This window comes from Acartia tonsa, chromosome 14 (assembly GCF_053477335.1).
Source record: "Acartia tonsa isolate MP-2025a chromosome 14, ASM5347733v1, whole genome shotgun sequence".
Classification (NCBI taxonomy): domain Eukaryota; kingdom Metazoa; phylum Arthropoda; class Copepoda; order Calanoida; family Acartiidae; genus Acartia; species Acartia tonsa.
Window position 1 is genome coordinate 5,186,163 of NC_137273.1, and position 21,754 is coordinate 5,207,916.

The 21,754-nt window shown below is 30.3% G+C and overlaps 2 protein-coding genes across 2 annotated transcripts in view; both read left to right on the forward strand.

Annotated features, from left to right (window-relative positions):
- LOC145305974 (FMRFamide receptor-like) overlaps positions 1-6,060 on the forward strand; it is an 83,590-nt gene extending 77,530 nt beyond the window's left edge. Inside the window, exons 13-14 of the mRNA XM_080147886.1 lie at positions 4,042-4,086; positions 4,807-6,060. Coding sequence (XP_080004012.1) covers positions 4,042-4,086; positions 4,807-4,851 — 90 coding nt within the window. The 3' untranslated portion in view covers positions 4,852-6,060. The remainder of the gene's footprint in view (positions 1-4,041; positions 4,087-4,806) is intronic.
- Positions 6,061-18,657: 12,597 nt separating this feature from the next.
- On the forward strand, positions 18,658-21,552 carry LOC145305209 (arylsulfatase B-like). Its single transcript, XM_080146782.1, has 3 exons — positions 18,658-18,795; positions 19,506-19,623; positions 20,128-21,552. Exons 1-3 carry the CDS (start codon positions 18,715-18,717, stop codon positions 21,423-21,425), a joined length of 1,497 nt encoding a protein of 498 aa, XP_080002908.1. The 5' UTR covers positions 18,658-18,714; the 3' UTR covers positions 21,426-21,552.
- The last annotated feature ends 202 nt before the right edge of the window (positions 21,553-21,754 follow it).

The window sequence follows — 21,754 nt, forward strand, 5'->3', positions numbered from 1 at the left end:
TAAAAATAATAACTAGAATATACCATTACTATTATGTCAATTTAAATAAGGAAATCAATGTTTATGAATACACTGATATGTAAACATAAATGTACCATTTCAGTTTCGCCTCTATTGAAAGTGAATTGGTACATTTCAAAAATCATATCGGCGTTGATGATATCATCACCAAGAGAGGGGAAAGTGGAATGTAGGGTTGGGCCGGATACTTTTTTGGCCGGATACCGGATATCCGGCTGATTTCAAATGCCGAATATCCGGTAACCGGCCGGATATCCGGCCAAATTACCGGATATCCGGCCGGATAACCTGTCAAATTACCAGATATTAAAGTAGCAAAAAAAATTTCTTCAGAAATCTTATATAAATTTACATAAAGTTAAACTTATTCAGAAAGAATGTTCTTCTAGCTTCAATAATAAGAAAATTATAACCATTTAAGATTTTAAAAAGCAGAGATTTTTGGTGTAAAGTATAAAAATTATAGAGCTGGATATCCGGCCGGATAGTTTCAATATCCGGTATCCGGCCGGATATTGAAAATGGCCGGATATCCGGCCGGATATCCGGCCACACCGGATATCTGGCCCAACCCTAGTGGAATGGTAGATTACGTTTTTAGAGGGTCAAAACCGTAATCATAGATTATATTTCTGCTTCTATAAAAATGGATTCTACTCCCTAACTGGATAATACAACAAAGTGTAAGAATTTTCCCATAGTTAACTCTCCTAAAACAAATAAAGAGTAACCTAGAGGTGTTCCATAAAATCCGCAGCTGACATGTATCAACATTGTTGATTCCAGTATTATTTCATCTGCAGTTTTCATGTGTTGATTTATATATCATGTTTTAAATAATCCAAAAAACTTCTGGAATATAAAATAATTTGTTTTACGCTATTTTTTAGGAATATAAGTCCCCAACCATTAATTTTTTTTTTATCAAAAAATTTAATTTTGCACTATTACACTATATTATAAATAACAAACTTTTTAGATTCGAATAGCTTTAGATAATTTGATTCAATTGGGTAACATGCTACCAATTGTTAGATTTTGCAGTATTCACTTATTGCAAAACTTAAACTTCCATCAAACATTGCCATAAAGTCAGTTTTTTAATGACAATAACTATAAAAATGGAAAATTTTATAGTTCTTATTTATAAGAATTGTTTTAAGGTATTAATATAAAAGCTAATCTAATAGTTTCATGATAATAATTCAATCATAAATTATTTCCTAGATTTTTAGTAAAAAAATTACAGTATATTTTCTGTCTGAAATAGTCTAATACCTTGTTGTCAAACTTTCATGATGAAATAATCCTGGAATCCATTTATGGTTTCCTATCAAAAACTATCAGTTAGGTACAAATTAATTTTCTGTATTTTGGTAAAGTTTTGTTTCAAAATGTTAAAAAGTACATTTATAACCTGATATAACTCTTTGATTGCACAACATTTGTTTTAAACTTTAAATGGTAGCAAGTTGCAGATATTTTTTGGAAAATATAATTCTAAATACATTCACAATTGTTGTGAGTATAATAGGAGAAGATTTTACTTTGATGTATCTAGTATTACGCAGTTTGATATGGAATTGAACCCAAAACCTCCAAAAGCAACGCTAGAGATCTATTGTTGTATCTAACCAGTTTGTCATTGTCTGAGACTAATTAGAAACTTTTCTTCACAATCATTCCTTTATTAATAGAATGCAATCATTATATGAAAAAAAATGTCGAAACGATTGATAATTTTTAATGCATTAAAATAACCATAGGCACATAATTTAACCGCCTATTATGAATTCAACTGCAAAAGTCTAAAACTATAAAGATTGTAATTTTGTTGGATCAAAACAAAGCAATTGTCAAACTAATTTTCCTGTAAAATTAAATCTATTGTCTGTCAGTCCGCTAGGCCCATTTAGAAAATTAATTTTCAACAAAAACAGTTCTAATTACAATGCTTTGTAATATAGGTTTTAGGAAGGGTTATTTCATTTCATAAAAGAAATAAAATTATATTTTTGATTGACGCAAAAATCGATGCAATTTTTTATTTTTTTTATTTTGCATTAAAAGAAGCTTTTAGTGAATTGGAAAAAGATCCTTTAATTTACTCAGCACATGCGTGTTAACTTTCTCCTGAAATTATAAAAATCGATATATTGTAACTCGGATATTGCATCGGAGTTACCTTATTCCCTACTCTCTAATGGATGAGCGAATTGAAAAAATAAGAAAACTGCATTGGCTTTATTCCGGCTCCCTATCAAATTACATGCATAACCCTGATTCACTTCACTATAATAAAAACGCCTTATGCTCATATCTTTTGTGATATGAAAAGTAAAAAAGTTTTTGGCAAATCTTTTGGAACAATTTGGATAATTTGCAACAAAAGAAAATCTTGTTAAAGCCAGGAAGACGGATTAGTGTGCTATTATTTCCGTAAATAATTTTGTTAATTTTTGTATAAAATGAATATGCTCGCCGCTGTACTTTGCTGTTCAGAAAATATATTGTATACACATAACAATGTGCAATGTTATAGTTAATAACGATGTATAGCCAATACAAATAGAATTATGAGATAAAGAAGACTAATGTATAGTAAAGAAATTGGTCATAATGAAAAAGGAACTATTAGATGGTTTCTTTATTAAGAAATTGTAGCAGTTAAAACCTTACTAGAATCAGCTAAAATCTATCTGTTAAAAAAGAATAAAAAAAACAGGTAAGGTAGTATCCTAAACGGTTTTAAAAATCATTTATTTTTTTAAAATTTTTAATCGCCGCACGTTTATTCAGAACCAAAACTAGTTTAATAGATTTTTTTTAGTAATTAAAGAATTTTATAAACATTACAAATAATATTGCACATAACAATTTAATAAAAAAAAAAGAAAAGAAAAAACACTCAATTATTATATGCCATATTTTTTCAATCTTTCATATTAGGGTTACTTTCATCCACCTTTTTAGCGAATCCTCTAAAAACTTGGACTTAAGCCATTAGCTTTAAAGAAAATGCATCGTGTCAATTAACTTCAAAATTAAAATTGCACTTATAAAAAATGAAAAGGGATTAGACTCGTTTTTTATTATTTAAGTTTGATAGTTATTTTCCCTATTTTTTTCTATTTTTTAAAATGTATAAAAATCTATAAAAAAAAAACTAAGAAGTAGTGTTACTAACATCAATCTCTCACTAAATTTGAAAACTATTGAAACGAATGGATCTATGGGTTTTGATTAAGAAATTCGACCGTTTATAGCCGACTTTTTTATTGTGAAGAAATAAAAATAATAAGGCCTTTCATACCAAAATGTGTACAGTTTCTACCCAATAGCAGGTCTGCCTGGTTCTCACAGAGAATTTCCATTGGCGGAGCCTGATTACCACTCTTTCTTAGTACCTTTATTCGAATACACAACCTGTATTGGATAATTAGCTGGTAAAATTGTAATGTTGTCCGTCAAACTTATTAAGGACTTAAGTTCAAAAAGAAAAAAAATTGTAGACTGACTTTTTAACATTGAAAGTAGAAATTAATATAATATGTATATCAAAAATTCTTAAACAAAATATATTGAATAAAGAAAATTAAATAGATGTATTATGAGTTAAAACTTATACATAAGCCTTTTTCTAAAAAGGTATAAATGAATGTTATTTTTAGATCTTTTATTTTAAGCATATACTACTAAAATTACTAATATTAATTTTGTGAAAATAAAATATTTGAAATAAGTGTGCTTGGCGTTTTTTTCATTCCTATAATAAATAACTAACAAACTAAAAACAAAGAGAAAAGAGGTAGAAAAATGATTGTAGCATGAACAAAAACGTATCCCAAATTAAAATATGTTGCAATATTTAGGCATGCAAACATCTGTCTTGAAATGGATCAAGAAAAGGTTGTTCATACTCAAATTTATCTTGATCTATTTCAAGACAGGCGTGTATTTATGCTTAATTTATTTAGAATGATTAAAATCTATAATAAATAAAACTTAATCTAATTTTAGTTTCAAAATCAAGACTCCAGAAATAACTCAATATTTGCGCGAGGGGTAAGTTAGATTTTTTTAGCAGTAAAGCTATTCTACAAGTCAAAGTTCATGTCTGTTGGCTGTGTTTAGTGCCCTAGGAAAAATGGGTATTGATGTCATAGCTTTTGGCCTACCTCTCTTATCTACGTCACAGTAGAGGGAAAGCGAAAGGAAAGGGGGAAAGAAACCCCATAAAAAGCGATGGTTGGGTATAGGGTATTTCCTGACGTCAATAGAATAGGTGGCCAAAAGCAGTCACATCTATCCCAACTTTGCTAGGGATCTATAGACAGTTACTTGGTCTATTGGCCAGTCAAACAGATAAATGTATGGTCGATAGAAAATTTAAATTACATTACATAGTTTACATGTCAGCAATGTCCACTTTTTATACCATATGTTGATAGGATATACGTAATGTCGTAAATGATGTAGTTTGAATGTCGATATAATATCATGTATAACCAAAACTAATAATATAGTCGACACAAACCACTAAAGATTGTATGTATATCGACAGCAAGCCTTGAGTTTTGACTAAACTAATTATATAATAGGTGTATTAATCTAGATGGTCACTTAGACACAGATGATTCAATAACATAGCATCACATAGCAATAACAAAGCTCACCCAATACTCTCTAAACATTAATATGGTCAGATTGTTCCTACACTGTGTTTCTATAGGTATATTTAAGGATTGTGGATCTAAATTTATTAAACTTATATTCTATTTTCAGAGAAATTCTATCCCCATGCAAGAAACTCAAATTACTCACTGTTAAAAAGAAGAATCACGTAAAGTCAGTCAAATTAACTGTAAAAAAAAATGCTTCCAGAAAAAGTGAAATGTATGAAAAAAGTTCTAAATATAAAACAAAAACTGTATGTACAGTTCTGTACTAAAAAGTGATAAAAAAATCAAATGTTACATAAAACTTAATTCCAATAAGGTAAAAAATATAAAATCTCAACTACATATATATATAATCATTAATCACTATAAAAGTACAAAATAGCTTTAGACAAAAAAAAATAAATCAACATAGAAAATTAGGTTTTAGCAGAAATAAATGTAAAATTGCATTTATCAATAATCTTGCTTGATTAGAATACTATTTTTGAACCTTAGAAAGCATTTAAAATTGTATAATTTAAGTAAATGTAAAAATATAATGAAATAAAAATTGTAAATAAAATATAACCTTTAGGAAACAAAAACGCTTAAAGTAATTTTATAAGGAGAGAAAGAAAAAAAATATTTTTTAATGAAATTGGATTTTCCAAATTTAAAAAGTTTTTTTTATAGTTGTCAGGGCTCGGCAGCTGCGCATTAGCAATCTGCAAGCTGCAAGGAAATCGACGGTATAAAATCAGCTGGATGCCTGAACCTGTACCTTAAATGGCAATCCGCAATAATTTATATAGGGTCAAACGGTTTAATTTGGCGGATTATGCGCGGCTACCGTCCCTAGATAAAGGCCTAAATTAATTAAAGCAACATTTGAATACAGTTAAAATTCAAAGATTTTTGTGGCCAAAAAATGTAAAAAAAATAACTGTGTAGTAAATCGGAAGCTAAAAAAACCTTTCTTAAAAAAAACATTCATAAACAAAAAATTTAGCAAATAATTATTATTTAACTAATAAGTTGTGTTAATAAGATTTTTTGAAGGTCCTTATAATTTTATTTCCTATTAAAGAGAGAAATTTGATGGTAATGAATGTCTTTTTAAGAAAGAGGTTTTTTTCAGCTTCTCAACTGTAGTGAAAAAATTTGTCAAATCAAAATTAAAATCAGAGCTTAAAAACATATTTTAAAAATAGAAATTGAATATTATCAACTAAAATATATTTTCAAAAAAACCTTATGAATTAAATAAAAGCCAGTCATGTCTTCCAAAAGGCATATAAAAGGTAAACCTGACCCTTCATTTGTTGCCAGAACTTTAATTTGATTTCACTCAGGGATAAGACAATAGATGAAAAATTAACCCCCCCCCCCACCAAAAAAAAAAAGTATTATAAACAAAATTACACCTCCTGTATTAAAAAAAATGTCTAGAAAATGTTAATTTTTCAGATCAAAACTTTTACTCCAAGAATTTTCAAGCTTACTTATAAATGAACAAATTGATTAATTCTGAGGGTAAGAATCATGTAAAGACCATTATCCCACCTCACTCAGATTTACCCTATTAAGAAATAATATTGATAAAATAGTATATAAACCTAAGATTTTAAGAATAAATTTGCAAGAATCACAATATCTCATCAATATGATTAATGAGATTTGTATCAAATGTCTTTTTAAATCAGTATTATAGTATATCATAAATGAATGTAAATGATGAATTGTATAAATCAGCGAATTTGAAAAAAGAAAGGCAAATAAGTTTAATTTAATAATTTATATTTGAAAAAGCATTGATGTTTTAATTTGAGCCTATAGCAGTTATAAAATTAAGCATTAATATTATCTCATACCTAATTTTAATAGAATAACTAACTTGCTAAAATGAAAAAAATACCAATTTACTTTTAGTTAAAAATAATGTGAAAAATATATTTTCTATCACTTACCTATCCCTATCTTTGTATTATTTGCCTTTCTTTTTAATTGAATATGAAACTATAAGCTCAAATTTAAAGTAAATAATCCAGTAATTATAGTAATTTTAAAATAGATTTTAATTATTAGATAAAAGGGGATAATTTTTTTGTGTATTTTTCGTAAAGTTGGGTGTTAAAACTGCTCTTAATTATGGACCATTTTGACCTTTGGGTATATTAAGAACAGTTTGAATTGATAAGAGCATTTGACAACAACCCAACTTTACATTAATTCGCGAAAAAAATTACCCTTTTTATACTTTAGGCTAAGTTTCAGGCCTCCTACTTTCAAAATATGAAAGAAAATCAATTATGTTCATATCCAATTTTTGTTTATCTTATTCTGTTCATTATTTATTAGCGCAGCTACTCTATAACAAGAGTGTTTCCGTAAGTCCGCTTGTTCAACGTTCCTATATATCATAAGCATATTTCTACTTCCTGGATTACATTCAGAAGTGTGTTTTTTCCTCAAGTAGTCCCCCCCCCCCAAAAAAAAATATAAAAATTGTATTCTTATTATTATAGACTACTTAATATCTGATTGCTGCGCTACTTATGGACAAAATTGTTTTGGGAATAGTCCCTTTCGTAACATCGCCCCATAAGAGGCGTTTCGTCGTATTTTTAAAATTGCTTTTTATAGATTAATTTAGGTTAGGTTAGGTGATATTGGGTTAGGTGATTGTCCCACAGGGTTATAGCTCCCCGCAGAGGCTAAAAATAGGAGAAAAGCTACTGTGAAAAAATACGAAGAATCGCCCCAAAAGGTGCGATGTCACGAAAGGGACTATCCCCATTGTTATTTTTATTTATTTTGATATAAACCAAACTACCTACAAAGTTAAATTTTCCCCTATTTTAAAAAAAAAAATCGTTTTCAAAAAGTAACATTTTCTAAACTTTGCCAAAAAACATTTGGTAGTTCTATAGCATATAAACTTAACTTAGATTTCAAATTCCGCCATGAAAATGAAAACCTAAAATTACCTACCATATTTTATTTTTTGAATAAGTAAAAGTTATTTATTGTATGTCTATAAAATTGTACATATTATAACTATTGAATTAAAAATATTGTAAATATGAAAATTAAATTGAAAATTTATTTTTAGAAAATTGCCTAATATGTATTTTATTAAAATGTGTATATAATTGCATTTCCAGCGTGGCATTGAAACCGATTAATATCCGCTAGATTAGAACCGGTTCTCAGCCATACTGAATAATTATGTATAGCATCGTATTATAATCTACAATTATCCACGAATGTTAAAATAAAAATCATAAAATTAACACCAGCATTGTTAACCCAGCCTTTTAGCGTTTTCGTGGCTAACAAAACTGTTAATGTTATAATTTTACATATTAATATCCGTGGAAAGTTGTCTATGATACGATGTGATAAATAATTATTAAAGTTATAATTGTACCCCTTCTGTTGTTAATTATCTAGTAAAAGGACTCTATGTACACAATGAATATATTAAAATAGATAAATCTGATAGGGAAAGGACATTGAATTGTAAATTACACTGGTACCCAAAGTTTTTTATATACACAATCCCTTAATTGTTAGCCTAAAAACTTTGGGTACTCTTATTTAATCTTGGTTGTTTGGTTAAAATTTTTCACAAATAAGTTTGATCTACAAAAGGGGTAATTTTTATTAATCATCATTGAGGATGTACAAAAATTTAGCATCCATTTTTATTTTATTCCATTCAAGTGTTTAATTTAGGTTTGATTTTATTTGATAACTAAGAGTCCTTTTATATCAAAATTAGATATATGTGTGTTAGATACGAAAACCAAATAAATGTATTAGAGTTTTTAAAATGTGTTTGTAGCAAAGATATTCTATTAATCTTTCGTGTCTGTCTGTTGAGAATAAAACACAAAGCCAACTTTTAAAGAGCTACCAATCTTAGGAAAAATTTACCAGATTGAAAAAAATTTGAAATACTTTTCAGTTGCAGGCAGAGTTACCGAACCAAAGAACCAAGAATACATTTTATAAGTTAAAAAATTGACCCTTCTCTAGAAGCCCTCGATTCATCCATAAATTAGGCATATCCATTCAACACTTATTGACTTGACTTATTTGTACAATATAACAGTAATAGGTGTATCCAACAACTAAATTAATTTTTAAAAATATTCAATGATTTCATCTGGGTTTTTTTGGGGGGAGGGGGAGGCTATCTTAATGAATGAATGAATGAATGAAGGTAGCCCCCAAAAATCAGCTAAAATTTTAAATTACGAAATTATTCTTTCGAATAATTTCTGTTGTTGGTTACTTGATCTTTCCCTAAAAATTTTGAAGAAATATAGTCGCTTATTTACATACATTTATGGATGGACAGACATAGTGAATTATAGAGTAGATACACTTGTCAAGAGAGTCTTCTATCCTAATATCAACCAAGTAATTTAAATTTTCCTCTAAGAAATTTCAAGTCTGCCATATAATTACCACTTGGCCAACAGACCAATGGAGTATAGGCTTGATGCTCATTGGTCTGGTCAGCTGGGTAATCTTCACATCATTTTACCTCTATCTTTATCACTAGCCAAGAAAATAAAGTTTCCCACAAAAATTTTCAATTGGTTATTCTAAAAATTTGTAAATGTAAGTTATGCAGATGTGTTTTTTTGCCAGCTATGAATGTATAACAAAAATCTGTAGGATTTACACCTGCTAACAGTTTTAAAAATATTTGAATACTGCTAAATCTGAATTTGCCATAAATACAACATGGATTAGTTTAGCAAAAATGCATCAATACTGAATGTCCCTAAGTTCAAGTTTGTGTCAAATGTAAAATAACAAAAACTATATGTATAATAATTTTTTTACCACATTAAAGCGACCATACGAGTAAATTGTTTGTTTATTAACCTTTATCAATATTACTTTAGTGTGTAGAAGTTTGTATTTTCTACAGCCAAAGTCTCGCCAAATTAGTGGACATAAAACAGCAAACTTATAAGAAGCAAACTCTTATGGTACATACATATAATGATGGGTATTTTATCTGTGTTCAAAGGTTCGAGCCTGCCAGATTTTGTAAAAGTTTAGATTAACATTTTTCTGTTATGTAAAAGTTATCGCAAATATAGTCAGAGAAAAATTGGCCATAGAATTTTTTTTTATATCAATCTTTAAAACTTAAATTGATACACTTTACCTTAAGTGCACTTAGAGGCCTATCCGCTAGTTATTGAAATAAGTATAACATAGAAATGTTTTACCAACTTATGGTATTGTCTTACCTTATTGAAATTGAGATAAATACATTCTAAATGATGATGAACAAAAATCCTTAAGAGATTAAGATAGTTGTTTGAAAAGTTTGCACACTACTATATAGTTTGAAACCAACCAATCAAAATTCAATGCAAGTGAGTAAACTTGTTGAAAAACTGCTTGATACAGCATAATGTTTATGGACATACTTACATTTTTAGGACTTGATTAAAGAGTTGCGTCGCTTATAACATTATACTGTATTGTCCCAGGAATCAATATACCAAAATTAGATCAATCAGGTGATTAGATCACATAAAAATTTGTTGTTAAAAAAGTAAAAAAAATGGACGTACGGACATTTTGGTAATGATTATAGAGTTGCTACGCTTTCTAAATCGTACCTAACTACTAAAGGAATCACCATGCAAAATTTGAAATCGAATTTGAATTCTAACATGCCTAAATTAACGAAAAAAGCTATCTGTTACGGACGGACGGACGGACCGACCCTTATTATAGAAAAGCCTCGCTTTTAATAAATCTTAGACAAGTTAAGCTTTGTTTTAAAATAATAAATTTGCTTGAAAATTCCCATACCTGTCTAACCTTACAAAACTGAATAAATGGAATACAAAAGTAGTTTAGAGTTTCAAGCCTTATATATTTTGCTAAGGCTATTCTACTAGAGTGTGAGAGAGAGAGGACAATGGGCTGCTTCTTAGTCCCCAAAGTTTTATAATATAGTTTTCTTATTCGTTGGCCTAACAACTTTGGCGACTTTAATGAATTTTGATTTGTTGATTCACTAAGTTGAGTTTTGAAACGTTGAAATCACTAACTTTAATCTTCAGAATGGGTAATTCTGTGTATTATTATTGGGGAGGTACATCAATATATCGGTTAATGTCTTATCCCTTTAGATATCTGCTTTTCAATTTTCAACGAACAACTATTTTAGGTTAGGTTAGGTTTTAGGCTAGGGAGCCGAGCGTTGCGGCTAGGCAGGCAAGGGGCCGAGCGCTGCGGCTAGGCAGGCTATGGAGCCGAGCGCTGCGGCCAGAGTTCATAGTTCGCTGTCGGGGGGGGGGGGGGGGGGGAGGTGGTACTCAAATTTTCAATATTGAAAAAAAAATTTCTATGAGGATAATACCGAAATCTTAACAAAGCCTGATAATGACCTGCACCTGTTTAGGAGCAAAGGAATTCTCCACCCAATTAGGCAAGTTAAATATTAAAGTTCTTTAGTACAATGCGCTTTAGACCTTGGATATGAAACACATTGTAGGAAATAGTTGTAAGAAATATTTTATCATGGTAAGAAAGAATGACTCACAGTATCTATGTTACATGTAATTTATATCCAGTTCTGGACCAGACCCAAAGCCTGTACTGTACACTAGGATATATAAGTTGGAAGGAATTTTAATGTTAGGGGGAGATTTTAAAACTGCATCAAATCTTAAGGATTTTTTTTTATAAAATTCGTTTTTTGTATAATTCTTTATCTAAAAGCGGAAATACAATTTAAGTTAATTAATTTTAACATCAGTGATTGGTGGATTGAAAACTATCTGCGCTCTGATTGGAGAACCTGTGTCGTACATCATTCACCCATTTAGAGCGCAGGTAGTTTCTAATCCACCTATCAAAATTAATTAACTTAAATTGTATTTCCGCTCTTAGATAAAGAATTATACAAAAAACGAATTTTATAAAAAAAATCCTTAAAATTTGATGCAGATTTCAAATCTTCCCCTAACATTAAAATTCCTTCCAACTTATAATATCCTACTGTACACAGCAGGCCTGTACGTACATCCACTGATCTATGAAATATTATATATCTATTGTACAGTATGTGAGGCAGGCAGCCACTTGGAAAATTGGTTAGCCCTCCATCTAACTTAACACGGCCTAAGGTCATTCCTATGAATATTTAATAATACAGTATCACAGAATCATAAATACAGCTAAAAAAGTCAGTTTTGGAAATGTTAAAATCATTTAAATTGGTATCTACTTCTGCTATGTCAATCTCTTGGCATTATAAGATTAAGGAAATGGATGTTTTTTTTAGGTAATGTATAGTAAGGACTTTCGGAAAAGGGTTCAGGCAAAAAAAAAGGTTTGTATTACATTAGATTTTGCTTAAACTTCCACCTCCTTCTAAAATATTTTGCCATAATAGTTTTGGGGGAAGAATTTTGCATCAGCATAACGTTACGGACTGATGGACACACAAAGTTAATTATTAGAGTAGCTTAGCTAATAAAATTTAATGAAAATAAAAACAACATTTGTTATTTTAAAGTCCAAAGAAACAGCCTTTTATTTCTTTAAGGTTATATATTCACAAACATATTGAAACGGAAAACTTGATAAAATGTGTAATATATCAAACAGCTCTTAGGCTAAAAGCAGGGCTCAGCACCCATAGCCGCACTTTTTGCCGCAGCCATTTTAAGCCAGAGCTGCAGCCGCCTTTTATCGCAGCTGATGCAGCCGCAGCTTTCAGACGGTTTGTTTGTTTTAATATTCTATTACCGAGCCTTGCCAAAAAAAAGGTAGGGATATATAGGGGGTAAGACAATGGCCGATAAATTTATGTAGATTTCTGTTGATGATATACAAAATCACCCTTTATATATTACAATTTGTGGTTTAAACGTTTAGACACTCAACTTGATGACTCAACCAATTAACATTCAATAAAAGTTCCCAAAGTAGTTGAGTCAATGTTTAAGAAAATGTTATTATAAAACTTTGGGGACTAGTGTAATAAACAGCCCAGTGTACCCTCCCTCCTTGCAAAAAGGAACGTAAGAATTCCATGAATGAAATTTAAAAGTTTGAGATACTTTAAATCCATTTTTTTGTATAATCTTAAAGTTTTTTTTTAAGTTTCCAGTAAATTAAAGAAAGGTTTTTTATTGAATTAATTTATTTTTTTTTGCTTACCTTATGACGATTCTTTGATTTTTTTGTTGAAAAATTATCCAAATTCTTATATAAGATAAATGTTTAAATTCTTTGTTTAATCTAATCAAAATTATTTCAACTTTTAGTTAACTTGCCAATCTAACTTTAGAACAAAAAAAATGTTTTCTTTTGCTAAAACTTTAAGATTAATGTTGAGAAATTTCTAGCTTCATATATTTTTAGTGGCATAGCTTCTGCAAAATTAGGCTTTGTCCGTCTGCCCCTTATATAATGTCATCTATGTAACATCTTCTATATAGATAGAGTAACCTGTACATGGCCATAATAAGTGTAACTAGCTTTGTGTCAAAATTTAAGAACAGTTTGACTTAATAAAGACATTTGACAAAACTCTAACACACAACTTTAGGGATAATACTCTTTTTTTGTCAAATTAGATAACGCGTTAATGAAAATTAGCATTCTAGCTAAATTAGGTATCAGCTGAAAAAATATTTCTAAGATTTATAATGTAGGTAATGGTAATGTTAATGTAAGATTTTAAAAATGCAACGAAATTTACACTTTTGTCTTTAAGATCTAAGGGTAAACTTCTTCATTTTACCCTCATCAATAAAAAGCTGAAATGTAACTATGACCCTATGTAGGTATTCCGTCAAAGAATATTTACAGGTATATGTTTTATTTTTATATACCTTTTGATTTTAAAAATATTACAAGTTAGGAATTATAAAGTGGGAGGTAGATTGTGCTAAAATTCCGTAAAGGTTTGAGTTTTAAGACCTAAAAACAGTAGTAGAACGATAATATTCACTAATATTTTGTTCTATAGTTCTTTTCAATAAGGAATACACATATTTAGTGAATATTATTGTTCTACTACTGTTTTTATGCCTTAAAACTCACACCTTTACGGAATTTAACACAACCTACCCCCCTTTTATATACATTCCTAATGATTATTATTGGTTGAAAAAAATCGAATCAAAGCTTTTGAGCCAATGAATAAGGTACCAAAATATTTTACAGTTCAATGTCTTCTTCCTTCTGAATTCATTGGTAATACAACTTTGGGTACCAGTTTAATTTAAAGCCCAATTTCCCTCCTCTTATGCAATTTCTATAAAATAAATACTTACTTAAAGCTTGTTTTGATCATGAATGTAATTTTTTATGAAATAATGAAAAGTTTAACAAACATTCTAATTTTCAACTTTTCACATTTCTTTCAATTAGCTGAGAAATATTTTTAAAGTTTGGTCAGAATAAAGGGATGGAACAAGAACGATAACGTGCAATAATTATGATTATTTTGGGATAATGCTGCCAACCCAAAAGAGAAATTGTTTAGAAGCACTTGATGCGGAATGGGGGAGAAGTTGACCATCTTTTTCAATTTCATTTTTGAAAAGACACACATTTTTTGGCGTGTTGTAAATTTTTTCAAGGGCCAATTTCTTTTATGAGGTTTGTGGAACACTCCCTCAAAATAAACCTTCAATGAACCTTATAGAAGTTTTGTGCAAAGGAGAACAACATCAGTTCAGTTGTAAGCAAGATCATCACACAGACATAAATCCTTTTACTTTTATATAGTCAATAAGGAGATTTGAATAAAAAACATATTTTTTTCCATTTTTGCTCTTTTTCTTTATTCCTGTGTAAAGTTTAAACCTTTTTTCTAATGGAAAACAACCATCTATTTAAAGTTTGGCTTAAAGTTTACTTATTTCTCAGGAATTTCAGTGGAAATGAAAGAATTAAAAACTTTTAAATACCTATAGTTTACCACTTTGGGATAAATTTGGAATTTTCAATATTATCTTTAAAGGAGCAAACACTCAAATTGCTCTACATTAAGAAATGAAATAGCCTAAAACTATCCTAAGATTCACCTAAGGCATCTCTGAAAAGTTTAACTTAGCTCAAAAATCCTCACTACTTTATTATATACAAGTTAATGTACTCATAGCATCTTGGAGCTTTGCATTGAATAGGTTATGGAATGGGCTGTATAAAAAAGCCTAAAACTATCCTGGGATCTTGGTAGTTTTCGAGATTTTTTTCTTCTTTTTTAATCCTTCACCATCATTGCCTTTAAGTTCTCATTAGATCAAAGGCCACGCAAATGGTTCTCCAATCTTCGAATCTTTCTTATCTTTCAGTTCATTTAGAAGTTTTCCTCCTCCAGGTTATTTTTGGTCTACCTGAGCTGGATCTTTAAATGTGTAGCCGTTGCCATTGCCGTTGCCGTAGCCATAGTCGTAGTAGTAGCCGTAGCAGTCTTCACAGCCAGCGCTGCCAATAAAAGATGGATTTTTAAAAGATTTTATCCCAGTGCAATGCCACTTATCCTAGAAATATGGATCTCTGAAATGAATTATTTTTATCAAAGAAATAAAATCATTATGCCCAAATAAATGCGTAGCCAATTTGATATAAAGATGGCTAATAGGTAAGTGGCTGTACCTCTGGCAGCGGCAACGACAACGGCTACACATTTAAAGATCCAGAGATCCAGCTCTAATTTCCGTTTCCCTTGGGGATTTAACGTCAAGGCTTACTTAATTGTCAGATCACAGTGTGTCCCAACCATCTTCATTTTCACTGTTTTATTGTAAGGTTGTTTAATCTTTACTTCTATTTCAATCTCACTGTGAATAGATCAATCATCATAAATATAATTTATTCCAGGGATATTAAAGGATAGGACAATAACCGAAAAATTGATGTACATCCCATATGATGATACTCAAAATTATCCCATTCTGTAGATTACCATTAGTGGATACTCATATAAGAACCAACCAATCATAAACTGTGAACCAAAAAAATAGGCAAATCTGAATAGCAGCTTTATTATTCATTTAGGATGATTTTACTGTAAATATGAAATGTAGATACATCTTTTTGTTACATGTTTCCACCATTAATTTTTTATTAATCAGCACCAATGATGCACAAGATCTCAAAAACAGCATTTGGGGGAAAACTTGTGAACCAAAAAGATATGCAAATCCATAACAAATCAATAAAAAAGCGATTTTTTTTTGCACTTTTCTCTTATTTTAAAGATTGATTCTAATAAATTAACAATTTTTAAGGGATTTATGCATTAATTATTATGAAATATAGTATAAGGTAGAAAAAATGATTTTTCTTAATAAGAAATATTAGAAAAAAGAAATTTGACCCATATCATTTTAGAGGACAGCTGCTAAATACATGTTAAAGAAAAAAATTACTCTTAAAAGTATACAAAAATGTTTTGTGATGTAATGTAAATCTGTCTGTTGATAGTAAAATAACTTGCAAACAGCTAGACTGGTTTTGTTCTCCTTTACAGTGATGCTTTTTATATGTCCCGTAAACGTTTATAGCTTTTTGAAAGAGGCCACCTTAAAAAGAGAAATGACCAATATAAATTGTTCGCGCTTTTTTGCTTGATGTGCATTTCTAGTAATCGGTTTTTACAGATTTATTTCAGGCTCTTTGATTCCGATTCTGAGCTTCTACAGCTAAAATTATAGAGTCAATGCAATAACCTTAGTATTGGTCCATTAATATTTTAAAATCCATATGCTATGAAAAAACAGGTTTTTGGGGTATAATTTGATTGAAACTGCGAAATATTTATTTCTTTTACAAATTACCTTAAGCCAATAAAGAAAATGAGATATTGATTATTAGTTTTTGTCAATTATAATTACAAAAAATCATTGTAAACACATCTACACATGTATATGAAAGTTTTCGGTATTGTTTTACCATCTGAAGAAGGAAAATGTTCTAAATGAAATGTGAATATAATTATTCAGAAAAGAAGTGGTATAATCAAGAAGACTAAATTGGAAAGATAGGCAAATATTCTCAGCACTAAGCTTCTGTAGAATATTACAGGGATCTTAAGGGTTATGGCAATGGGCGAAAGATTGATGGAACTTCCTTTTATCATTATATTAAAGTAACAGGATGTATGTGTGTACAAACGATCTCGCTAACTCCTGAACCAATTTGTTTCTTCTTTACGATGTAGTTCCTTATAGGTATAGGGAAGGTTTAAAACTATTTTTGGTAGGTTATTACCAATGATAGGCAAGTCTACATTTGTATTGACCAATGGTAAAATGTATACTGGCCTATTATAGGTCATTTGTATTGTATGACGTCATTTTTTTATTAGGCACTATAAGCTGCTTCGACATAAAACTATTTTTTTATATCAAAATTTCGTGATAACCTTTGATGTTCTAAAATAGAACTAAAAGGATTAGTAAGATTGGTTTCTAGATGGTTACACACTAACATCTAGGAACTTGAATATATATTATCAAAAACAATGGTGCCTGTTGAATACTGATAACCTTCAACCCCCTGTTTGTTAGTCTGACCTAGAGTAATAAAAGAAAAACCTCCCCCCCCTCCCCCCTCTTAATTACAATTTCTTCTAAAAAAAGGGGCTGGAAATTTCTGTACTCGACGTGTGAAAAGCGCCAAAACAATAGATTATTAAGCAAATAAATCTGCCATGGCATATCATACAAAATTTATTGTCAAAAAAAATTAAAAGTCTATTTTTAAAATGAACAAATGAATTTTAGTATTGAAATTATAGGTTGCTCGACTTTCAAACATGTACTTTAGTCCTACAGGAATCCTCATTGAAATAGGCCGACTCTAGATGTAAAAAGTCTAGTTTTTTTTTATCTAAACATTTAATTTGGTTTCACACATTTTTGTTCCTTTTTCTCTACTCAATGTTTTTAATCATGGATTTCCCCAATCTCTGCTCTGAAACCACTAACCTCATTCATTTACAAACAAGCACAATTAATTTCATGAGGAGCGCACCATTCACACAATCACAAAGTTAAAGGAAACACTTCCGGGATCTTAAGGGATAATCCAATGGTCGATAAATCATCCCCGATTTACCATTTTGTATATTATTGACTGAAAAGTTTTATATTGAACCAACCAGCTAATGAATGTAAGATGTTTGGGTACCAGTATAAGTTTGACTCCAAAGTTTCCCTGCTCATATTCAGAATGGTGGTTAATGAGTTTAAGACTCGACAAGAGCTACGTCATAACCAAAGCTATTGTTCCTACTGCTTTTGTTGCAGACACGCACATAAGTAATACGAGATGGAAGAATGCGTTGTCCCCTAAACAGGTGCTACTTAAGAGTGGGTCTTTTATATATAAAGGTCGCACAAGTTAGTTTAGGGACAAAGTAAATTTTTGAGAAACTATATCTTTAACCTCAAATATATACATAGGAAATATTTACAAATTTATATATATATTACTAATTATAATATATCATATATAATGAAAGAAAATTTTTTTTTAGATTATTTTTTTTACTTGCTCACTAAATAGTATGTATTCATATAAAAAAAATCATTCCTTATCAAGAATGTCCAAGCTTTTTAGAATTTTTTTTTTTTTTTTTTTTTTGGGGGGGGGGGGGTTGAGGGTAAAACTGGTAAAGAAATGTTATATAAATACTAACTATTGCATAAGTTTAAAAACATTTAAAGATAAAAAGTTTTCTTAGCAATATTAAACGAACAGGAACAGTTACATACAAAATAATTAAAGCCTATAAAAAAAAACAATTTACTGAAATCAAAAGCTAAATGTTGTAATGCTTTAGAAATACACTAGCGGTTACGCCCCTAGTGGACTCCAAAAAGTTTTTTTTTTAAGGTGTACCTGCTTTATATTCAAACATACAGGAGAACAAGATACACACAATATAGAGTAGATTTACTTCTAAATATGATAAGCAGTAATTTAAGCATTTAGAAAACAAACAGCAGTTGTAATTAAAATGAAGATTAAAGAAGTTGTTATCTCATTTTTTCAAATCTTATTTTCTTTAACATTTGTGTGCTCAAATAATATAAAAAAGGTATATAAATCTTTTTTTATTTTAAAATAAAAAAGCTATTTTAATTTTTTGAGGGAAAAAATGGATAATAATTAGGTTTTAAAAAGTGAAGTTTTCCTAATTTTTCACCCAGCATTTAAAATCTACCAAAAGTTAATTATTATTTATTCAACACACCTGGGGGGAGATTTATCTATTTTTCATTATCCTGTTCTTGTAACCCAAGTAATTCCGGACTTTACCTCCTAGGGGCGGGATTCTCAGCTGATTTCAAATAAGAATCTAGATTTGCCGGAGCATCATCTGCTTTATAGATATTAGATTAAGTAACATCCAGATAGACACCCAACCCTTTGATTGCACAGCCTTTTTCTGGAATTACTTACTGTGAATGATAATGATATATGCCTGTTTATGGGCCAAGGTATTTACAAAGTGTCTTAAAAATAATCCATGTAACGTCTTAAAAATAATGGATGAGAGGAGAAGTGGGAAAGAAAACCCCTAAAAAACAGATGGATAACCCCTCATTTTTATGACATCACAAAGCTGATTTTTTAGACACTTTGTAAAGCTTTATTCTTCATACACACACTATTGGTGTCATGAGCCAAACATAGCAGTAGTAGCTACTATTCTTAACGTCCCTAGAATGACACATTGTGGGTCAGACTCAAACTTACACCTCCCCGACATATGGACTTAATATATGAGTTATGTGCAAATTGTAGGATGTTCCAGAGCAACCCAACATTGTGCTGATACTAGCAGATGACTTTGGATACAATGATGTTGGGTATCACAACCCCTATGTTCTTACTCCCAACATTGATGAATTAGCAAGAACAGGTTAGAATTTTATTTCTGCTAACAATCAGTATTCTGGGGGGGGGGGGGGGAGGCATATGTGACCCCGCCACCCTTCTATCTTATTATCAATTTTTTAAATTGTACCTTTCACACAATTAAGAGGAGTTGCAAAAATCACAACACCCCTGGAAGTTAGGAATAATAGGATTATGCACAAATGAGGGCAACTGAATTAGGCAACTTACAACAATAATCTTTAGCTATTTTGTAGTCTGTTCACTTTTTTCTGCTAATAATAGGTGAATAAGATTTTTATTAACATATCCCATTTTTTTAAAGAAAACATTAAATTGTTGTTATTAACCATCAAAAACATAATCAGTGTGATCAAAGTATTTTGTCTTTTTTAGCACTTAATAATTTACTTTTTGACAACTTGAACTCTACAGGCATTCAAAAAATTGTTGTACTCAACTCTGCAGTTTACGTTTAAATTTTGTTTCATACTATAATATTTCAAGTTCTTAAAATTTCCTCTGTTAGGATTAATTCTGGAGCAAAGCTATGTCCAACCATTTTGCACACCTACAAGATCAGCCCTGCTCACAGGGGTGTACCCATATCTAATGGGAAGACAGGGATTACCACTTGGTCAGAATGTACCAACAGGATTAACCCTTGAGAGAAAGCTGCTACCTCAATATTTAAAAGAAAAGGGTTATGTCACTCATGCTATAGGCAAATGGCATCTTGGATTCTGTAATGAGAAATATCTTCCAACCAACAGAGGATTTGACTCACATTATGGATATTATGGTGGGGGCCAGTACTACTATTCACATGTTCACTATAGAACAGGTGGTTATGATTTTGTTTACAATGCTGAAACAGATTTAAGTGCAAATAACACTTATGGGGAGGAACTGTTTGCTAATAGATTTACTGAAGTTATCCAAGAACATGTGACCAATGAGGCATCAGCTCCATTATTTGTTTACATGGCACATCAGGCAACCCATGAACCTTTAGAACCCCCCCAAGAGTTTCTGGATCTTTATCCTAATATTGCAGACGACCTGAGAAAAAACTTTTTTGGAACAGCTTCATTAATGGATCTTCAGGTTGGAAAAATGGTCCAAGATCTTAAAGATGCTGGTCTGTATGAGAATACAATTATAATATTTCTTGGTGATAATGGAGGCAGACACATAGCTGGAGGAAATAATTGGCCATTGCGAGGAGAAAAATCTCAGGTGTACGAAGGCGGTGTCAGAACTCCTGGATTTATTCACTCACCATTGCTACAAAATTCAGGTCTCATTAGTACCAAACTTACTCATGTAACTGATTGGCTTCCTACCATATATCACCTGGCAGGTGCAACAGATGATGAAATTGAGAAGGAAAATTTTAATGGTGTTAATCAATGGAGTTGTATTCAAGATCCTAGCAGACCTGATGCTAGAGATGAGATTGTCATAAATCTTGATGATGATGATGGAGTAACTTTTGGAGCTTTGAGACAAGGACAATATAAACTTGTCAAATATTCAACACAATTTGGGGAAAGTGACTGGTTCCTACCTCCAGAATGGAATTCAACAAATGTAGCTCCTGTGAATAAATTAGATATTGATGGTGCTAAGGATTATGAAATAGGGCTTTACGATGTATCCACTGATATGGAAGAAAGAATAAACCTTCTAGAAGAACTGCCTGAGATATATGATCAAATGAGTTTACGACTGGAAGAGCTAAAAGTTGACTTGGTACCCAAAGATCAACCTAAACCTGTTGATGGTGGAATGGTTGATGGTGTATGGACTACTGGATGGTGCTGAGCATTGTTTATTTATTGATTTTGTTGATAACTTCTTGTTAATTTTAAAATAATAACACTGAACTTTTTAATTAATATGAAATATTTTGTTTAACATCAATCATGAATAAAAAAGAATGACTATACAATACAAGTAGTATATATATATAAAAAAAACTTTATATGCATGCAAATTCTATTGCATAATTGAACTTTCTAGCATCATTTGAATTCCATTCATAGATTAAAGCTAAAGATTATGTTAATTGAAGCAATACTATTTACTTTAAACCAAAGGTTCACAATGTCAGAAATTTACATACTAAACAATTGCTTTGCTAAAGTTTATTA